The following is a 20,679-nucleotide window of genomic DNA, read 5'->3' on the forward strand; positions in this document are numbered from 1 at the left end:
TTTTGTTAGCCTTACGGGATCACTTATTTACCTCTGCTATTAAAATTTAAATATTAGACAAAAACATTTTGTTTATCCTGTAGCATTTGTTAAAAACTTTGGAAAAACATTTCTGGCTGTTTCTGAGAAGCTTCTTACATTCTTTCTTTTCATATTATTTAATAATATAAAATACAACTTTCAATTTAAAATGAGTGCTAACATTGTTACTCATAAATGCCTCATGATAAATTATGGTTAACATGAGATACTTTTTTTTCTTAACCTAGAATAAATTAGACAAAGAAAAAGACAAAGATGAAAAATACTCTCCTAAAAACTGTAAACTTCGGCGCTTGTCAAAACCACCTTTCCAGACCAATCCATCTCCTGAAATGGTATCCAAACTGGATCTTACCGATGCCAAAAACTCTGATACAGCTCATATTAAATCCATAGAAATTACTTCCATCCTTAATGGACTTCAAGGTAAACATAGCAAATATCCTGTTGCATGCAACTATATGTTTTTAGTTGTTGTAAGTCAAATTCTACAAAGGCAATTCACTGTTTTTAATTGGACCATAATTTTGTTGTCTGTTACTTGAAATAAAATCAGCCATTGATTGAGGATTGGAAATATTTCTATTATTTGTAGATCTAAAGTTGTCATTAAATTTTAGTTACAATTTATTATTCACCCTACAGTACTGTACTGTGGGTTTTTCAGGTACTGTCCTTTTCCATTGCCACATAAAACATGGTTTGTGTTATGCAATATTAGACTATATACTGAATTTTTTTCATAAAGAATACTAAACTTTGCTTCTCGATTACATCTGTTATGGTCTCTTTTATGATGGCATTTTAATATTTAAGGCAGAACAAAGTATAACAAATAATAAAAATGAGGAAGACTGGAGAGGGGATTTAATAAATTTTACTGTCAGGGAAAGGGGGAAATATGACCTATTAAATGAAGTATGTATCTTCATAAAAATATTTTACATTTCTCATTACTTAAGAGTTTGGATTTTTACTCATTTAGAATGTGACAGAAATTGTTTTATGTCTCTTAGTTCAGATAGTTATTTACATGAACTAATTTTATAATGCTGTAGATATTCTTAAGTTCAGTCTTTACGATATTCTGATGTATCAGACATACAGACAGTATATCAAAAAATATAATATAAAGAATAATACGAATGTGAACATTGGTATGTCTACCATAGTGGTGAACAAACAGTATTTACTTAAAAGAATTTTGCATTTCTGCCCCAGAAGTAAGTAATATCCTGATTTTTAAAAAAATTTTTTTAAAGATTTTATTTATTTGAGTGAGAAAGCGAGTGGGCACACGAGACAGAGAGAGAGCGCGCGCAAGCAGGGGGAGAGGCAAAGGGAGAGGGAGAAGCCGACTCCCTGATGTGGGGCTCGATCCCAGGACCCCAGGGTCATGACCCGAGCTGAAGGCAGACACTTAATGACTGAGCCACCCAGGCGCCTGTGATATCCAGATTTTAGTGTGATCATTCCTTTACTTTTCTTTAGAGCTAAACATATATGTATATATTAAACATAAATATATATTTCTAAAGAGCATATTGTTTAGTTTTTTTTAAACTGAGTAGCAAGCATAAGCCTTACTGTGTGAGAAAAGGCAATATTTCCACTCAGATGAAGGCTGCCTGAGAATGTTACCTGAATAGAGTCCTGTAGGCCATATTCTTATTTCATATTCAGCTTCTCAGAGTTTGCAAAAGCATCTCTAAGAGAATTCAGTGGGGCAGGGTCATAAAGGAGTTCTGGGAAATATCAGGGCTCACCATGATCAGAAAATCTGATGTAGTTGTAGTGGGTGATGAACAGGAATATGAGAGTAGTAAGCTGCTCTGTATTTTCTGATTCTAGGCTTACCAAATACACCTCTAGCTTCCAGGTGCAGGTCAAAGCGAAACGTTTCTGCTGGGTAAAGTGATGTAGTCAGCTGATCAGAGTAACACCTGGCAGACATGGAGGGGAAAGCTAGAAGTTCAACATGTTGTTAAAACAAGCTAAAGCTATTTAAACTCCTTCAGACTGTATGGGGGCAGCAGGCATCTTAGTGATAGTAGTCTTCGTATTACCTTCTTTGGAAACAACACTGCTAGTACGGACTGGTGTCCTTCTGCATCTGGTATACAGATACATTCCTGGGGATAGATCCCATTCTAGGGAGCACTGTTCAGAGTACTCCTTGGGATTCCTTTGTTTTGGCATCTCATGTCTTTTTTACCCTCCTTGAGCATACTCTCATTGTGGTGGAACATATTCTCTAGTAACTTTTTAAGAACAAGTGAGTGAGAAGGAAGGTAAGTTTTTAGAGACTGTGTATGTCTGAGAAAATCTATTCTGTGCATGGGTTAGCTGGGTTGAATGTTTTTCCTTCAGTGTTTTATTGGTATTGTTCAATTGTCTTTTTTTCTTCTGATGTTGTTTCTGTGAACTCCAGAGCTCTTCCCATTACTCATTCTTTCTTTGTGACTTGTTTTATTACTTGGGTTTTTTGTTAGGTTGTTTTGTTGTTTTTGTGCTTGTCCCTGCCTTTGGAATCTTGAATCTTTGTTTTTAACAGTGATTATGCCTTATGTGGATGTATTTTTATCCACTGTCTTGTGTTCTTCCTAGGCTCTTTTCATTCTAGAAACGTGTGTCTTTCAGTTTGAGGTTCTTTTCTTGAATTATTTTGTTGATTATTTCCTCCTCTGCATTTTACTGTTCTTTTTTGTGTGTGTGTGTTTTTCTTGACTAGTCATTATATCAATATTGTACTTTCTATAGCATATTCTAATATTCTAATATGCTTATCTTTTTGGGGGTGGGACTGTTATTCTTTTATGTTTTTCTTTGATTATTTTTTTTTAAAGCTGTATTTATTTGAGAGAGAGAGTGTGTGCAAGCACACAATCAGGAGGAGAGGCCGAGGGAGAGGGAGACAAGTAGACTCCCTATTGAGTGGGGAGTCTGATGCGGGGCTCGATCCCAGGACCCTGAGATCATGACCTGAGCTGAAGTCAGGAGTCGGATGCTTAACTGACTGAGCCACCCAGGTGCCCCTTTTCTCTGATTTCTTAGAAATTTTCTCAGCTTTATCTTCGGATCCTTTTATTGACTATTAATTTACTGTTATAATGCTTAGTGACAGCTGTAATGCTTTTAATTTTCAAGAGCTCTTTATTTTCCACACGGTCTCCTACCATTCTGTTCTTTTGAGATGGGTACAGTGTCTTATCTTTCTGTCTTTGCTCTTTCCAAAGAGTATTGTGTTTGTTCTTCTTTTGCATGGTGACTTACTTCCAGTTTGCTTTTTCCTGCTTGGTTGTTTTGATCTCTTCCTTATGAAGGACTTTTTCCTTGGCTGTCTTCTCCAAATTAGGAATCTTGAGCACATTGTTGGGACAGGTCAACTTTGAGTTTCACTGTAGGGTAATCTGGGTGGGCCGTTTTTTGCAGAGGGCTACTGTCAGATCTTTAGGTCTTTTTCTTAGACTAGTTGCATTCTAAAGAGAGGAGTCTTCTAGTCTTGACTGGAGGGTAAGAGAATGGCTTCCAGTGCTCTAGGATCCAGTTGAGGAATGGTAAAGGGAGGAGGGAAGATTCTTAGCTTTTTTTTTTTTTTTTTTTTTAAGTAGACTCCACACCCAGCATGGAGCCCAACACAGGGCATGAACTCATGACCCTGAGGTCAAGACCTGAGCTAAGATCAAGAGTTGAACACTTAACCAACTGAGCCACCCAGGTGCGCCTTAGCATTTTTAGTTCACTGACCCCACTGAGCTCAGCACCACACCTGTACCTCTGCCTTCAGTAGTTCCTAGCATTGCCTAGGCCAGGAACCCTGTCTTACCATCTTCAGGGAATAAACCTCCAGGACAGTAGTCACCTAGCAAACTGCAGTGGGGGTGAGGACCTAGGAATGTAAATACTTTTCTTTTTCTTTTGAAGATTTTATTTATTTGAGAGAGAGAGAAAGAGCACAAGCCATGGGGAGGGGTAGAGGCAGAGAGAGAAGCAGGCTCCCCGCTGAGCAAGGAGACCGATGTGGGACTCGATCCCAGGACCCTGAGATCAGGACATGAGCCGAAGGCAGACGCTTAACTGACTGAGCCACCCAGGCGCCCTTAAATACTTTTCAAATAATGTTCACCTACTGCTCCTTATGTTAGGCTACCTCCTCCAGTTTTCATTTTCATAGGTACATGGTATAGCCAGTTATTCCCGAGTCTCTGGCAAACTAGTTTCATTCTCAGCCCCATTCACTGCTTACTTGAGAAAAGGATTGTCTTTCTTGGGTCTGTTGACTCTCATTCATCTGCTTTCTGGCTTGCACATTCTGTTGCAGTTCTATTTGTCTCCATTTTTGTTGCTATATTATTTCAGAAATAGTGTTAACATACCATATGTATGTGTGTGTGTGTAATATATAATTATTAATATATTAATGTTATATATTATAATAAATATATATCCCTAAATAACACATATATACATATATACACATATACAATATATTTTTATAAATGGGATCATTGACGCTACAAACCCCGCCTTGGGGCAGGGCTTGGTACAGTCTAACTGATAAATCATTCTATATCAGCACATTCATACTACAGAATAGCTGTATCATAATTTATTTAATTAGCTCTTGATTGGGCGCCTGGGTGGCTCAGTCGGTTAAGCATCTGCCTTCAGCCAAGGTCATGATCCCAGGGTCCTGGGCTCAAGTCCCACATCAGGCTCCCCGCTCAGCTCTGCTTCTCCCTCTCCCTCTGCTCCTCCCCCCTGCTCATGCTTGCTCTCTCTCAAATAAATAAAATCTTTAAAAAAATTAGTTCTTGATAAAAAAAGATAATTAGGTTACTTCGTTTATTTTTCCCATTGTGCATAATTCAACAGTGAGCATCACATTGGCATATTTGTAACATTTCAAATACTCTTTTTCATATTTTCCCTTTTCTGTGGTAAATTTTTTTTTTTATTTTAGATTTGGCCATAGATTGAGTTCAAGACATTTCCGATTATTTCCAGTTAAAAAATGATTGTTGCTATGAATGCATATGTATATGTACATGTATATATAAAGAAAATAATGTGAGGGGCACCTGGGTCGTTCAGTCATTTAAGCATCTGCCTTCGGCTCAGGTCATGATCCCGGGGTCCTGGGATGGAACCCCACCCCCACCCCGCCCCATCGGGCTCCCTCCTGGGCCGGGAGTCTGCTTTTCCCTCTGCCCCTCACCCTGCTCTCTCCCTCCCTCCCTCTCCTTCTCTCTCTCCCACAAATAAATAAATAAAATTAAAAAAAAATAATGTGAGTCCACCTCACATTAGTTCCACCTCAAGTGTAGAACACAGACAGCTAGGATTCTATCCCTTTGGCATGAGATGGGCTGGGGACGGAACAAGAGAGTGCGTGATGGTTAGAATTCTGTGGAGAAATTTTAAATGTCTCTAGAGAATAATCTTCCACATTTTAGTACTAGGGATCCCCTAAGTAAACTAGATCCCTGATGAATCACCAAATGGAAAGCTTATCTGCTAAGAAACCCTACCACAACACAGTCAAGTTTTAGCAGGTCATCCTTCAGTGTGAATAATCAAGGAAAGCTCCAGCATAAAAGATTGAAACTAAAACAAACAGAAGAAATGACCCTTGAGGAGAGAGATAGTAAAGGTAACAAACATAAACTATTAATTATCTCTGGTTATTATTAATCTCAGAGAACCTGTAAGCATCTGTAAAACAAGAACAGGATATACTGAAAAGGGAACAAAGAACAAGAAAAACTTGGAAATAAAAACTGAAATTAAAATTCAGTGAAGCAGAGTTTGAAGTTGAGGAAAACTTCCAGAAAGGATAAGAAAGCAGTGATGGAAATGTTAGAAGATGAGTGATACTGAGTATCATTCTAGGAATAGTGAAATTAGAGGGGAAGAAATTAACAAGTAACCACACATACCACTGTTTGAGTATACTCATGTTTATATCTTTGTCTTTTACAATGGGGAGAGAGACACTAGCATTACTTCTAGAATCGGTCAGCCTGAGGAATCAAGAAGCCATGGAAACAGCATGCCTGGTTATATGTGTAACTATAAAAAGCAATTGGATTTTGAAAAACTGAACAAGAAAAAACTCAGCTAGGGTTTTCTTATGAACTGTCTCACAACTATATTATTGATTTGTAGCTCATTTCTTAGTGCTATATTATATATATAGTGCTTGTTCTTATATTCTCTCCTTAGTGAGTACTGTGTATACAGTGGTATATTCTCCTGCCCCCCCGCCATATACATATCAATCATTAGGGTCATCCTGGAATAATCCTTGGGTGGGTGGAGAAATTGCCAAGTAACTAAAGGAAGAAAAAAATCTTTTTTTTTTTTTTTTAAGATTTTATTTATTTGACAGAAAGAGAGAGACAGTGAGAGAGGGAACACAAGCAGGGAGAGTAGGAGAAGGAGAAGCAGGCTTCTCGCTGAGCTGGGAGCCCAATGCGGGGCTCGATCCCAGGACCCTGGGATCATGACCTGAGCTGAAGACAGATGCTTAACGACTGAGCCACCCAGGTGCCCCTAAAAGAAGAAAAATCCTCAGAACTGACAAAATGAATCTTTATGTTGTTTTTTTAAAGATTTTATTCATTTATTTAAGACAGTGTGTGTGTGAGAGCACCAGCGGGCAGGGTGGGGGTGGTGGTGGTGAGGAAGAGGGAGAAAGGGAGAAGCAAACTCCCTAATGAGCAGTGTGCCAGATGGGGCAGGGGGGGCTCAATTCCTGGGATCATGACCTGAGCCTGAGCTGAAGACAGACGCTTAACCAACTGCGCCACCCAGGCGCCCCAGGACATTGATATTGAAAGAACCTATCAAACACCTGAAAAATTAGTGAAGGAGGAGCCATGCCCCAGTACATTATTATGAATTTTTAAAACACCAGGCGGGGAGCCTGCTTCTCTCTCTGCCTCTGCCTCTCTCTCTCTCTCTCTCTCTCTCTCTCTCTCTCTCTCTCTCTCTCTCTGACCCTTATGAATAAATAAATAACATTTAAAAAAATAAATAAATAAAACACCAGGAATAAAAAACCACCACTAAGGATGAGAAGACAAATGAAAGTAGTGTTTTTAACACAAGCAAAAGTACCTTCAAAATTTTGAAGGGAAATAATTTTCAACTTGGAATTCTGTACCTGGTTAAACTATCCATAAAACAATGAAGTTTGAGGGTTAGCATGTATTTAGACATATAGACGAAGAATATCTGCTATGTACCTTTTTCAGGAAAGTACTAGATGATGTGCTGCAACCCATGGGACTAAACTAAGAAGGAGGAAGATGGGCAGTTCACTTAACAGTGGGTCTCTGTCAAGAGAAAACGGTGAAGGGAATTCTAGGATGATGGCTGTTAGAGCAGACCCAGAGAGCAACCACCTGGATGGAGTAGAAAGTAGGCCTTTAGGACAGAGAGATTTGGTGAATAAGGGAACTGGATGGAGTGCTTGACTTTACAGAACAGTTGAAATAAATGTGAAAAGGGGCACCTGGCTTTTCACAGGTGCTCAGTTGGTTGAGTGTCTCCCTTTGGCTCGATTCATGAACTCAGGGTCCTGGGATTGAGCCCTGTGTCGGGCTCCCTGCTCGGCGGGGAGTCTGCTTCTCCCTCTCCCTCAGTGCTTCCACACGTGCTCGCTCTCTCTCTCTCTCTCTCTGTCTCTCAAACAAATAAAATCTTAAAAAAAAAGAAAGAAATGTGAAAGGCCTACAAAAGGAAGACATAACGTAGAAAAGAAGGACTTTTGGAAACTTGGAAAAATAAACAGCTCTATGAGAAAGGAAGTTTATCAAGGCTATTTATTTCTGCAGTGAATCACATTTATGTACATTACAAATAGTATATTTAATTAACTAAAGATAACTATATATAGAAAGTATGGCAGGAGATGGGAGTATTAATAAGAAAACATCCTCACTGCTCGTTGCAGACTAAACTTCCTAAGTGAACAAATAGTTACTCTTATTATCTCTTAATAATATTAGACTATCCGAAGAAATAGTATTGAGACTTTGCAGGCTGAGGGAGAAAGAAGAGCTGTTGGTTTTCTGTTATGTGTCTACATTTGTTTGTAGTCATATATACACATTGCTTTGATATCCGTTTAAAAAAAATCGGTTATACAGAAAAGTTTAAATGTTTTTAACTGTCGTAATTGTGTCAATTATTTTTTACTTTTAAGAAACTTAGCTAAAGAACATACGTAGTTTTGTAATTACGATTCTAAATTCAGGAGTCAAATGACTTTGGTTTTCGCTTTCATCTCGACTTTTACTAGCTCTTTGGGGTAGTTTAACCTCTCTAAATCCCAGTCTCCTAAACTATAAAATGGGGTCAATAATAACATGCCCCTCCTAGGGTTATTGTGAAACTGAATCAGACAGTCTATACAAAGCATATCAAAGCATCTGGCATGTAGCATTTTCTCAGTAAATGTTATATTAAAATCATAGCAAAGGCAATCATTATTTTTAAAGATTTATTTATTTATTTTGAGAGAGTGCATGCAAGTGGTGGGGAGGGGGACAGAGAGAGTCTCGAGCAGACTCCCTGCTGAGTGCAGAGCCCGACAATATGGGGCTCCATCTCAGGACCCATGAGATCATGGCCTGAACAGAAACCAAGAGTTGGACACTCAACTGACTGAGCCACCCAGGCCTCCTGGCAATTATTTTTTACACTTAATTGAATTCATTTACTAAAATGAATTTTTAAGAAATAAATTCTGTAAGTATTTTTATGTAAGGCATCAGTTACTTAACTTAGTTGTGTCGTTCTTTAAAACATTGTGGAAATGCGTTCTTCACAGATCTTTGAATAATCATTGCTACACTGAAAATGAAGCCTACAATTTCATAAGAATACAGACTTTAAAGTTAGAATTACCTGGGCCTGGGACTGCGTCCTGACTGCGCTGTTATATTCTACTCATAAATTTGAGAACTTTCTTTTTTATAATGAGCTTTATTGAGGTATAATTTACAAACAATAAAATTCACAACTTTCATGCTTACAGTGTGATGTGTTTTGGCAAAAGTGTACAGTAGTGTTAGTACAGCCACTTTCCCAGTATAAAACATTACCATCTTTGTGTATCTTCCCTCTCCAAAGCTCCTTTTGCTCACCTGCAAAATGGGGATAAAACCTAGCAACCCAAGAGGGCTATAACCACAGGGGCTGATATATTAAACTGCCTTGCACAGGGAAGACATTGCTAGTGTCGTTATCATACTCATCAGTTTTTCATCTTATTTTCTAGCTTCTGAAAGTTCTGCTGAAGACAGTGAGCAGGAGGATGAGACTGGTGCTCAAGACATAGATAACAATGGCAAAGAAGACTCTAAGATTGATCATTTGACCCACACCAGAAATGATCTTCTTGCAAAAGAGGAACAAAACAGTTCGTCTTTGCTAGAAGAAAACAAAGTCCACGCAGATTTGGCGATATCCAAACCAGTGTCAAAATCTCCAGAAAGATTAAGAAAAGATATGGAAGGATTATCTGAAGATACTGATTATGAAGAAGAAGATGAAATCACAAAAAAGAGAAAGGATGTTAAGAAGGACACCACAGAGAAGTCTTCAAAGCCACAAGTAAAACGTGGTAAAAGAAGGTATTGCAATACAGAGGAATGTTTAAAAACCGGATCACCTGGCAAAAAGGAGGATAAGGCCAAGAACAAAGAATCACTTTGCATAGAGAACAGTAGCAACAGCTCTTCAGATGAAGAGGAAGAAGAAAAATCAAAAACAAAGATGACGCCAACTAAGAAATATAACGGTTTGGAGGAAAAGAGAAAATCTCTACGGACAACTGGTTTCTATTCAGGATTTTCAGAGGTGGCAGAAAAAAGGATAAAACTTTTAAATAACTCTGACGAAAGACTTCAGAACAGCAGAGCTAAAGATCGAAAAGACGTCTGGTCAAGCATTCAGGGACAATGGCCTAAAAAAACACTGAAGGAGCTTTTTTCAGACTCTGACACGGAGGCAGCAGCCTCCCCGCCCCATCCTGCCCCAGAAGAGGGGCCGGCGGAGGGGTCCCTGCAGACTGTGGCCGAGGAGGAGAGCTGCTCACCCAGTGCCGAGCTCGAAACACCGCCTCCAGCCAGTGCTGATAGTAAACCTGCTGAGGAAAAACCAGTGGAGGTCAGTGACAAAAAAGCAGAATTTCCGAGTAGTGGCAGCAATTCAGTGCTCAATACCCCTCCTACTACACCTGAATCGCCTTCCTCGGTCACTGTAACAGAAGCCGGTCGGCAGCAGTCCTCCGTGACAGTATCAGAGCCACTGGCTCCAAACCAAGAGGAGGTTCGAAGTATCAAGAGCGAAACGGATAGCACAATTGAGGTGGATAGTGTCGCGGGGGAGCTCCAAGACCTCCAGTCGGAAGGGAACAGCTCACCGGCCGGCTTTGACGCAAGTGTGAGCTCCAGCAGTAGTAATCAGCCAGAGCCAGAACAGCCTGACAAAGGTGAGGAGCAAAAAGTACACATTGCCCTTCTTACCTTTTCAAGGGCTTCACGGTGTCTCTTGTTAGAACGTGAGGTGTTTAGGTGAAGTACTTGTGTGAACATGGTAAAAATGGAAATTTGAAGGGTAATTTGAGTAATGAATAGCGAGTGAATTGAAAAGCTTGAGGATTTAATGTCCTTTGCTTGAGCTGTCTATTACATTTCATAGTGGATCAGAACACAGGCTAGAAATGCACCGAGGACCAAACCCAAACCTTTTTGAAAATTCATTATACACTGGTTGACTGTATGGCATGAGCAGCTTAAATATATTTCTGTAACGTTGTTTTTGCGATTGTAATGTGCAGTTTCTCACAAACATTTTGATTTATTGACAGACCCCTCCACCCTTAACCAAATACTGTATGTAGGGGTTTGGAGCAACCAACTGTCCAGGCACTGCCTTCCTCAGACAACCGTGTCAAACTGATTTTCAAGCCTGACTAACTTGTGTGAGTTTGTAAAGGAATTTGATGCTTTCTTAGATGCATAGCTTCCAAATTGAAGGACCAATGTGTATGTTAATAACCTACAGTAATACTTTTTTGATTTTCCGTGCAGTTGTTAAAAGTGGAAATTCAAATTAGTACTTCCCAAAAGGATTAGTGCCTTTTGATTTTGCCATAGCTATACTTCTGTCATCATTTTTCTTATAAACCATTTCATTCAGGTGTCCTCAAATGAATATAATATACGCTGACACGTGGCTTTGAAACATACTTTTCCATTATAAAGATAGGATGTGTATTTTATATAACATGCAGTTTTTATTATGCTAGCTGATGTTTTTAGCTGAACTTAAGGAGATGTGATAGAGTTCAAATGAATTAATTCCAAGTTTTCTCATACAAATATTTCCTTTTTTTCTTTTTTCAGCTTTACTGAGATATAATTGATGTATTATTGTCACACAAATCTTGACTTAAAATATTTCTTTTAAAAAAAATAAATATTAAGTGAAAAATATAGTTGCAATTCAATTGGGATCTTCATTGTGTTTTCACATTCATACAGCGACAGTATGTGTGCCATGAAGAAAAGATGCAAGAGCTTGTCTTCTGATAGACTAAGTTAGCAGTGCTCTTTAGAATCTTAATCTTGACCAGGTTAAAAAGTATTCAACTTGAGAAGTACTCCCAAATTTAGGGTAACAGAGGCCATCTGCTTTATCAAATCAAAGCATATAATAGTTTTTAGAATTGATCTCTCTTTAGAAATAAGTTCTTAAGCACTCATTTCATATGGCCTCATTTTAAGAACTTTATTTCTTAAAATTCACATTATATCAAAAGTAAAAATGTAAATTTTACAATTTAAATTTAGGATTTCTCTTCAATTAGCTTACATTAAACTTTTTATTTCTTGCAGCTGAGAGCTTCAGAATTAATACTCTTTTAGGGAGAAGTCTGGCAATTATTTTTAAGACTCTGTGCTTCAATATAGTCGTTATCTTAATCACCTTTATGTTTCATTTAAGTTGTTTTACTTTTTTATTTTTATTTTTTTTAAGATTTTATTTATTTATTTGAGAGAGAGAGAGAGAGCACGAGAGGGAAGAGGGTCAGAGGGAGAAGCAGACTCCCTGCTGAGCAGGGAGCCCGATGTGGGACTCGATCCCAGGACTCCAGGATCATGACCTGAGCCGAAGGCAGTCGGTTAACCAACTGAGCCACTCAGGCGCCCCTCATTTAAGTTGTTATTTTAAAATAGCATTGGGAAAAGTGATCAGTAAGGTGTAATTAAAAAACTCTAGGAAGTTGCAAACAAAAGAGTTAATAGCCTATTCCATTTTTGACCAAGGAAGCCATGTCTTCTATGCTCAAGACTGATTTTACCGTTGGTAACAGGACTAAGAAATATTTCTTAGTGGAAACATGACTTTTTTTAATCATATTTATATCATGTCATTATAGTATCTGACATTATATTGAATAGAGATGAGACTTTCTGAATGTCTGAAGAAGTCTGGTAGATGACACATATAATTTAGAAATACACAGAAACACAGCAGATGCTGAGGACCAAGTTATAATAGTATAGAAAAATGTACTGAAACTACTGTTTGAAGTAGTAGTGGTCAAGTCATGAAGCCTGGGCATCAAGGAAGGTCTTAGTGAAGATGTAGGACGTAGGCTAGTCTTTGAAGAAAAGGGAGGAGACATTTATGATGTTTCGGGATAATTTCCTACCAAGAAGATGAAAAGTTTCTTAGAATTACTATGCTCGATTTGTAAATGGTATATGCATTAACCAGTGCCCTGGCAGTGAAGTCATTGTTGAAATAAATAAATTGATAAAATAACTAAGTGTGAATTACTACTAAAATTTATCCCGTTAATATGATGATATCATTTTAAAAATATTAAATCAGTATTTTTACCTGTAATTAAATCTTAATATTTATTTTGGTTTTATTGAATTTTAACAAATTTCAGTTTTTATTTTCAGCATTTACCCGTTTTTGAATCACTAGACTCATAAACTCCCAGTACTAAGTTGAGAACTATTTTTAGCTTATATCTGATTTTTCTAAGAAGGATGTGCATACTTTATTTGCTTTTTTAAAACTCTTTTATTACGTGCAGTAATTCAGTGCATTAATGATAATTCTAAAAATTACAGTAATTTCTATGATAATTTATAAATCTCATAAAGAACATGCATGGTTTCGGAATTGTTCTATGCTTCTAAAATGTGGCATTAATTTATACCTAGGAAAGTTTGATTTTATTTTGTGTTACTTAATAATTTCTTTCCCATCGTAGCCTGTACAGGTCAGAAAAGAGGGAAAGAATCTCAGGGAGGAGGAAGTTCATCAAAAAAGCAGAAGCGAAGCCATAAAGCAACAGTGGTAAACAACAAAAAAAAGGGAAAAGGCAGTAAGTGTGAAACCTCTCATTATTTAAATATAAAAATAATGGCGGATATGTTTTTTCTTCCCCCCATTAAGAAAAGGGTATTCAGGATATGGGATAGTTAAATATTTTGATTTTGTCTCTGCCCTCAAAAAAGTCACACAGAAGTCTTCTGATCCTAGGTAAATTCTAGGATTAAGCAGTTTGGTGTTGATATTCAGCAGTGGTATTGATTGCTGATGAATGATCAGGTAATCCTTTTTAAATTAATAGCCAATATAATATAAGCTCAACATCTTTGTTAGTTTTATGTCCCACAGTTCTTTCCACTTGTCATTATATGTGCCATATATAATTGAAAATGCTTCAATTATATATTATTTTTATTACAATGAAATTGATTGCTTTGTAAGTCTTCAAGGCAAAATCAGACTGGAAGAGAAGAATCAAGATAGCTTTAGAGCTGTAATTCCAACAGCTCTAGTCTATTACTTTTATCTTTGGTACCCCAAACTATGTGTCCCAAGAGCAGCTATATACAGTACTAAAGATTTAACTTTAGTAATGGCTCTGTTTGTTGACCAACAGGAATTTATATACTGTATTTCTCCTGAGAGCTGCACATTTTATCTCTCTTTTGTAGACAAAGTGAGAAGCAGAAAATATGTAAAGAATTTTTTTTCAGGTGCCCCACACTGACCTCCTGCTGCTCTTCCAGGAGACTCCTGCCACCTCCACTGCCTGACCTTTGCTATCGGCCGGCTTGGCTGCACTTCAGTGCAGAAAAGGGTTATGCGGCCAGCTCCCCGAGGTTCTGCTGAGCCCATATGACTTCCAGGCGGTGAATATGGCGTCCCTCGGGGCCCCGGGCGGCTGTGCTCAGCAAGGCCATGAAAGCCAGGCTGAGGCAGACCACTGCATCAGAGTGGGGCCAAGCCTTGGGTGGCTTAGCTAGGAGTTGCCAGGGGTTCCAGAGCAGCAGTGGTGGGATTGGGAGGGGATTCGTTTAAGATGTGTGGAAAGGAGTGGTGGAGTTTCTCCATTCTCCAAACACCACAGTGGGAGGAGTTCTGTACCTTTTCTGTCTAAATACTTTTCAGGCTTTGAGAGCCTAACTGTGCTTTTTTGGGGGGTAGCTGTTGTTAAATAAAGAATAAATACATGCCAAATTGATCACCAATTACTTGGAATAACCGACAGGATATTGAAAGTGTTACTACACAGTGATACTTTTGTCTACAAGACTTTACCATTTAAATGACATTTCCTAAGAGGGCTCATCTTCAATAAGTCATTTAATGTATTCCTACAATTTCGAGGTACAGCAGTTAAATTTGATGGTATTCTATAACTGTTCTGTGGCAGTTGTAGTTAATTGTATTCTTCCATTTTAATGATTGGGCTAAAGGCTTGGTAAATCAGATGAGGAAACCATTTTCTGAGAGTAATTTAGTAAAGTGGAACCAACTCATGGAATCTCAGATAATACTTTGTATCCAGAAAGCGGTAATTCATGGAAGTATCAATCCCATCACCTATTCACATGGTAAACTGGCAAGGTTAAGCCTTTTTATTGAAGGACTGAGGCTTTACTCAGCAGAGGCAGATGTACATAGTTCTTACATAGATTTGTGAAATCTTCACACCGAATATATTTACCAGAGTCGAACTGATGGTTTATTTTAGTCAACAAGCTACGATGTAGGAGTTACTTGAGGAGAAAATCATCATACACATCGAAGTTTAGAGTTTGGGAACCCAAACTATTTTTTATTGAATTTCATGATTATCTATCATTGTTTGCTTGTGGCCAGAGGAGTAGGAAAAGTGTTACGTGAACATGATCTGTATACAACCTAAAATATTAAATTTAAGTTCCTATAATGAGTCATTTAAAAAAAATGCTGTATAATAGTAACAGAATAAAGAGCCATTCAAATATGTAATTATGATACATTTGACAGTCTACCAGGTATAATGGAAGATTAGTTTGAATGTTTTTTTTTAAAAATATTATTGGCAATTCAGGTAAGAATTTTTTGGTTTTGTTTTTGTTTCCCTTAACTGAGATGCTGCTGTATTTGTACATGATGACTTTCCAGGTCTTTAGGCAGGGTCTATAAAGCAAGGTATTTACTTTAGTAATGAATTCATGTGGTTAATTTTAAATTGTTTAACTAAAATTGGTGACAAATTTTTTGTTACTTTTCTGTTTACTAATGCTTTTCTTTTTATTTTTCTTTCAGCAAACAGTAGTGATAGTGAAGAACTTTCTGCTGGGGAAAGTGTAACTAAGACTCAGCCAGTCAAATCAGTTTCCACTGGAATGAAATCTCACAGTACCAAATCTCCTGCAAGGACACAGTCCCCAGGAAAATGTGGAAAGAATGGAGATAAGGATCCTGATCTCAAGGAACCCAGTAATCGATTACCCAAAGTTTACAAATGGAGTTTTCAGATGTGTAAGTGACATTTAGTAAACTGACAGTTAAGAGGAAGAAACTTCAGCCTGGTAACTCTTGAGGCTGATAACGCTGAAAAAGAGGCTGTAACCAAACTTGACACATCATAACCAGCTGCAGTGTAGAGAGCTCAGTTGGATCTTGATTTGAATGAACAAGTTCCTAAAAGAAAAATTTCAAGGCAATTCAGGCAAATACCAACATTAACTAGATATTTATGACAGGATGTTAGACATTTGAGACAAGATTTGCCGTGAATTGCTAATCACTAAAGCTGGATGATGATATGTGGGACTGCATTATTATTCTGTGTACTTTTGTTTATATGAGAAGTCTCCATACTAAAGACTTTTTGAAAAAGATTATCCCAGAGTTTCTCACATATGGAGATATTCTTAGGAAATTGAAAACTGCTTTTTAGATTTAGCTAAAATGTTACTACAATTTAAAAGTTATACATAAAAAAATGTTATACATACTCATAAAAATCTAAAAAGAGGACAAAAGAGAAAAATTTATCCACAGTCCTGACATTCAAAACTATATTATGATTTTTACATTTTGGTGTCTCTCTAGTCTTATTTCTAAATATGATTTTTAGTGATACTGTATATGAATGTTGAGTTTTTAGCATACGTGTTTAGGTCCTAAAGTTTTTAATTCTGCACATTCATTCATTCAACGGATACCATACATGTATTATGTACCAGGCATATATAGGCATAACTTTGCTTTGCTTTCTTTTCTTTTCCTTTTTTTTTTTTTTTTAAGATTTTTAAGTAATCTCTTTACCCGATGTGGGGCTTGAAACCCACTACCCGAGATCTAGAGTAGCTTGCCCAACTGACTAAGCCAGCCAGGCGCTCCTATATAGGCATAGCTTTTTATGTTCTAGGCTAGGGAAAAAAAAAAAAAACTCAGGGAAACAAATACCCACAAGCCTTATTTTTAGTTTATTTGACCTTTTTCTACAACCATACTTATATGCTTTTATGTACTACAGTTTTGTTCAAAAATACATATTGATGAAAGTTTTAAATTCACAGCGGACCTGGAAAATATGACAAGTGCTGAACGTATCACAATTCTTCAAGAAAAACTTCAGGAAATCAGAAAACATTATCTGTCATTAAAATCTGAAGTAGCTTCCATTGATCGGAGGAGAAAGCGTTTAAAGAAGAAAGAGAGAGAAAGTAAGTATTAATCTTACTTACAAGGCAGTTTATGACTGCATTTAGACTCATGTGAGTTTATGTCTATGTATCTTCGGGCAAGTTCTTTAATTGCTCTGCCTCTTACCTTCCTCATCTATAAAATGGAAAAAGTTTATCTAAAGAAAAACAATTGTCTCAAATCACAACGTTCACTTTCGTGGAGTTTACAATCTGCCTTAAAAAAAAAAAAACCCAAATGAGATTTCAGATCGTGAACAGCACTGTGAAGAGAATAATGTTAAGGCAGGGAATGGATGGGCTGTGTTAGATTACCAGTAGTCAAGACATTTTCATTGAGACCTGAATGACCAGAGGAAGTTAAATCTGAGGGAAAAGAATTCTCTTAGTCTGCCAGGGCTGCCATCAACAAAGTACCCCAGACTGGGGTCTTAAACAACAGGAAATATATTGCTTATCTCCAAATACTGTCACATTGGAAGTTAGGGCTTCAACAGAGAAATTTAGGGAGACACAATTCAGTCCATAAGAGTCCTGGGCATAGAAAGCAGCAAGTATTCCCTAAGATAGAGTTTCTTAAACTTGGAACTATTGACATTTTAGGCCAGATAATTCTTTGCTGTGGGGGCTGTTCTGTGCACTGTAGGATGGGTTAGCAGCATCCTTCATCTCTGACCTCCAACCGCTGGATGCTGCCCCCCCCCGCCCCCTCCCCCCCCCAGGACAACCAAAAATGTCTGCAGACATTTTTCAGATATCCTCTAGGGGGCAAAATGCCCCAGATTGAGAACAGCTGCTCCAAGGAGGGGCGATACACTTGGTGCCTTTCAGGAGCAGAAAGAAAACCACTGTGGTGAAAGTGGTAAGAGACAGAAGTTAGGTAAGCAGAAGCCAAATCACGTGGGGCCTTGTAGGGAAGGATGAAGGGTTCAGATTTTATTCTAAGTGAGATGGACAACTATTTGAAAGTTTTAAACAGGGAATGAAAGTGACCTTTTCAAGAGCATTTACGTGAGCTGTGGAGATGGAGAAGCTGGATTAAAGCTGATTAAGTGGAGGAAAGGGTGGGGAAGCAGAGGAGGTAGAGAAGGTGACCCTAGGAGAAAGGGAACCCTAGGAAAATCTCACGTTTTATAGTTTTGTAGTGAATGCAGAAAGCGGACATTAGGGGTGGAGGGAGGGGACAGTGTCATTTCAAGCTTATGATTTTGCCTCTCCAGTCCTCCTCCTTTGACACTGCTCCCATTCTCTGAAGCACTTTGATTTTCATTTTCTTTTTCTTCAGAGCAATGTTTTCCTTCCCACTTTTGCTGTTGCGATAAGTCCAATAACTCTCTCCACCTTTTGTCTAGGCTTTTTAATTTATGCACTGGCTGAAAGTCTGGGTTATGGAGTAATTTGAAAAGAAATTAAATGTTAATATATAGAAAGTATATACAGAAACATTCTGTCAAAGGAAGGGGATCAGGGTTCTTTTTGATATATAACCATCTAAAAATGATTAAAAATCAATTATAATAAGCATACTATTTAAAGGGTTATGCTAGAGCTCCTTACTCTTAAAGTCATCCAAGCCTTTTTAGAGTGTTTTTTATGTAGTAAGAGGTCTATCCAGAAACTGCTCCTCTAAAACAGTGTTTCGTATATGTGGTCACCACAGATTCTCTATAGTAAGTGATTCTGATAAATGGATGCTTTCTCTGGGGAGTTAGCATTAAAAGTCAGTTCCTAAATACTATGAAAGTATCAGTAGTAGGAAGGGGCGCCTGGGTGGCTCAGTCGGTTTAAGCGTCTGCCTTCAGCTCAGCTTATGATTCCAGGGTCCTGAGATCTAACCCCGCGTCGGGCTCCCTGCTCAGTGGAGAGCCTGCTTCTCCCTCTCCCTGTGCCCTCCCCATCCCCATGCTCATGCTCTCTCTCTCTCTTGCTCTCTCTCAGGTAAATAAAATATATCAGTAGGAAAATGACTATCCTAGTTGTCAAAGAAAAGCCAAATATGATACTATTCCTAGCCGCCCCCCAAATGTATAACTGAAAGCAGTGCTAGGAAAATATAGTGAAATTCATATACATTGCTGGAAGCATTGGCACAATTATTTTGGAAAACAGTTTGACTATATATTTGGAGAACTAGCTAATTCCAGTTCTAAGAATAGGTCTCAAGGAAAAATAGTAACCATAAAGAAGTTTGTTGTAATATTTATAACAGATAGAAATTATTTTAAATTGTGGTAACATTACATTGAAGAAAAAGTTAGACATTTAAAATTTTATTTAAAATGCTCAAAATTGGGGTGTCTGGGTGGCTCAGTTGGTTAAGCCGTCTGCCTTTGGCTCAGGTCACGATCCCAGGGTCCAGGGATCGAGCCCCGCATCATCGGGCTCTCTGCTTACTGGGGAGGCTGCTTCTCTTCTCCCTCTGCCTGCCACTCTACTTGTACTCCCTCGCTCTCTATCAAATAAGTAAAATCTTAAAAAAATTTAAAAAATGCTCAAAATACTCATTACATTGTTGTTAACAGGAAGAGACTAGGGATTGAAGAAGTTACAATTCATAAATATAATGGAATACTATTCAACTTTGAAAAGAAAAAGAGGGGGCATGCCTGGGTGGCTCAGTCAGTTAAGTGCCTGCCTTTGGCTCAGATCTTGATCTCTAGGTCCTGGGATCCAGCCCCACATCTGGCTTCCTGCTCAGCAGGGAGTTGGCTTCTCTCTCTCTCTCTCTCTCTCTCTCTCTCTCTCTGTCCCTCCCCCTCCCCTCTCTCCCCCTCTCTCCCCCCCCGCCCCTCCCCACCGATTGTTTCTCTTTTTCTCTTTCTCAAATAAATAAAATTTTGAAAGAAAAAAGAAAAGGAAAAGAGGTATCTGTATATGTATGGCTATGGAACAGTTTCATAAGATAGTTAACTGTTAAAACAAAAAATCAAGAGTCAAAACACTATACTGTGATGCTTCCACCTTTTTTTTAAAGTAGAGTTGTAGCTACACGTGTTAAATTTGCATATCGTATCTCTAGCTTTGGAGATAACATTCCTCCAGAACAGGGGTTGGAAACATTTTCTGTAGAGGCAGATGATAAATACTTGAGGCTTTGTTGGCCAAGTGGTCTCTTTAGAACAACTTGACCCTGCCATTGTAGGTGTGAAATCTACCATAGGAAGATGTAAATACATGGGCATGGCTGTGTTCCGGTAAATGTTTCTTAACAGAAGCAGGTGGGCCAGATTTGGCCTGGGGGCAATAATTTGCCAGCTCCTATTCTAGAGTGTTAAAGACTATGAAGCAACTGGTAACAATGGGGAAGTGTTATTTGGAGGACTTAGGAGGGTTTTTGATCAGAAGATTTGCTTTTCCCCCTTATATTCCTGTACTGAAGGAATTTCTTTTACCTTGTGCATGTATTCCTGGAAACTTTTTTTTTTTTTCCAAATACTGATAACAAGGCGAGAATTTCCCTGAGGAAAATAACAAATGTGTCCTTTGCTTTGTAAACGAGTGCAGGAGAATGCAGATCAATTAGCCCTCCGTTCTCATCACCATTTAAATTCCTAAGAAACTCCCAACACAGGAAGATGCAGGAATTAGGAGGAGGGAAGCGCGT

The 20,679-nt window shown here is 38.1% G+C and overlaps 1 protein-coding gene across 5 annotated transcripts in view; it reads left to right on the forward strand.

Moving 5' to 3' along the window:
• ARID4B (AT-rich interaction domain 4B) overlaps positions 1–20,679 on the forward strand; it is a 139,297-nt gene that overhangs the window by 116,530 nt on the left and 2,088 nt on the right. For 3 of the 5 annotated variants that reach the window (XM_027590010.1, XM_027590024.1, XM_027590015.1), the window contains 5 exons: positions 270–468; positions 9,332–10,546; positions 13,352–13,465; positions 15,688–15,903; positions 16,950–17,096. In XM_027590010.1, the coding sequence (XP_027445811.1) occupies positions 270–468; positions 9,332–10,546; positions 13,352–13,465; positions 15,688–15,903; positions 16,950–17,096 (1,891 nt within the window). Of the gene's footprint in view, positions 1–269; positions 469–9,331; positions 10,547–10,924; positions 12,048–13,351; positions 13,466–14,126; positions 14,283–15,687; positions 15,904–16,949; positions 17,097–20,679 lie in introns of those variants that run through there. The other 2 variants (XR_003519195.1, XM_027590036.1) reach the window with 2 other exon arrangements.

This window comes from Zalophus californianus, chromosome 15 (assembly GCF_009762305.2).
Source record: "Zalophus californianus isolate mZalCal1 chromosome 15, mZalCal1.pri.v2, whole genome shotgun sequence".
NCBI lineage: Eukaryota > Metazoa > Chordata > Mammalia > Carnivora > Otariidae > Zalophus > Zalophus californianus.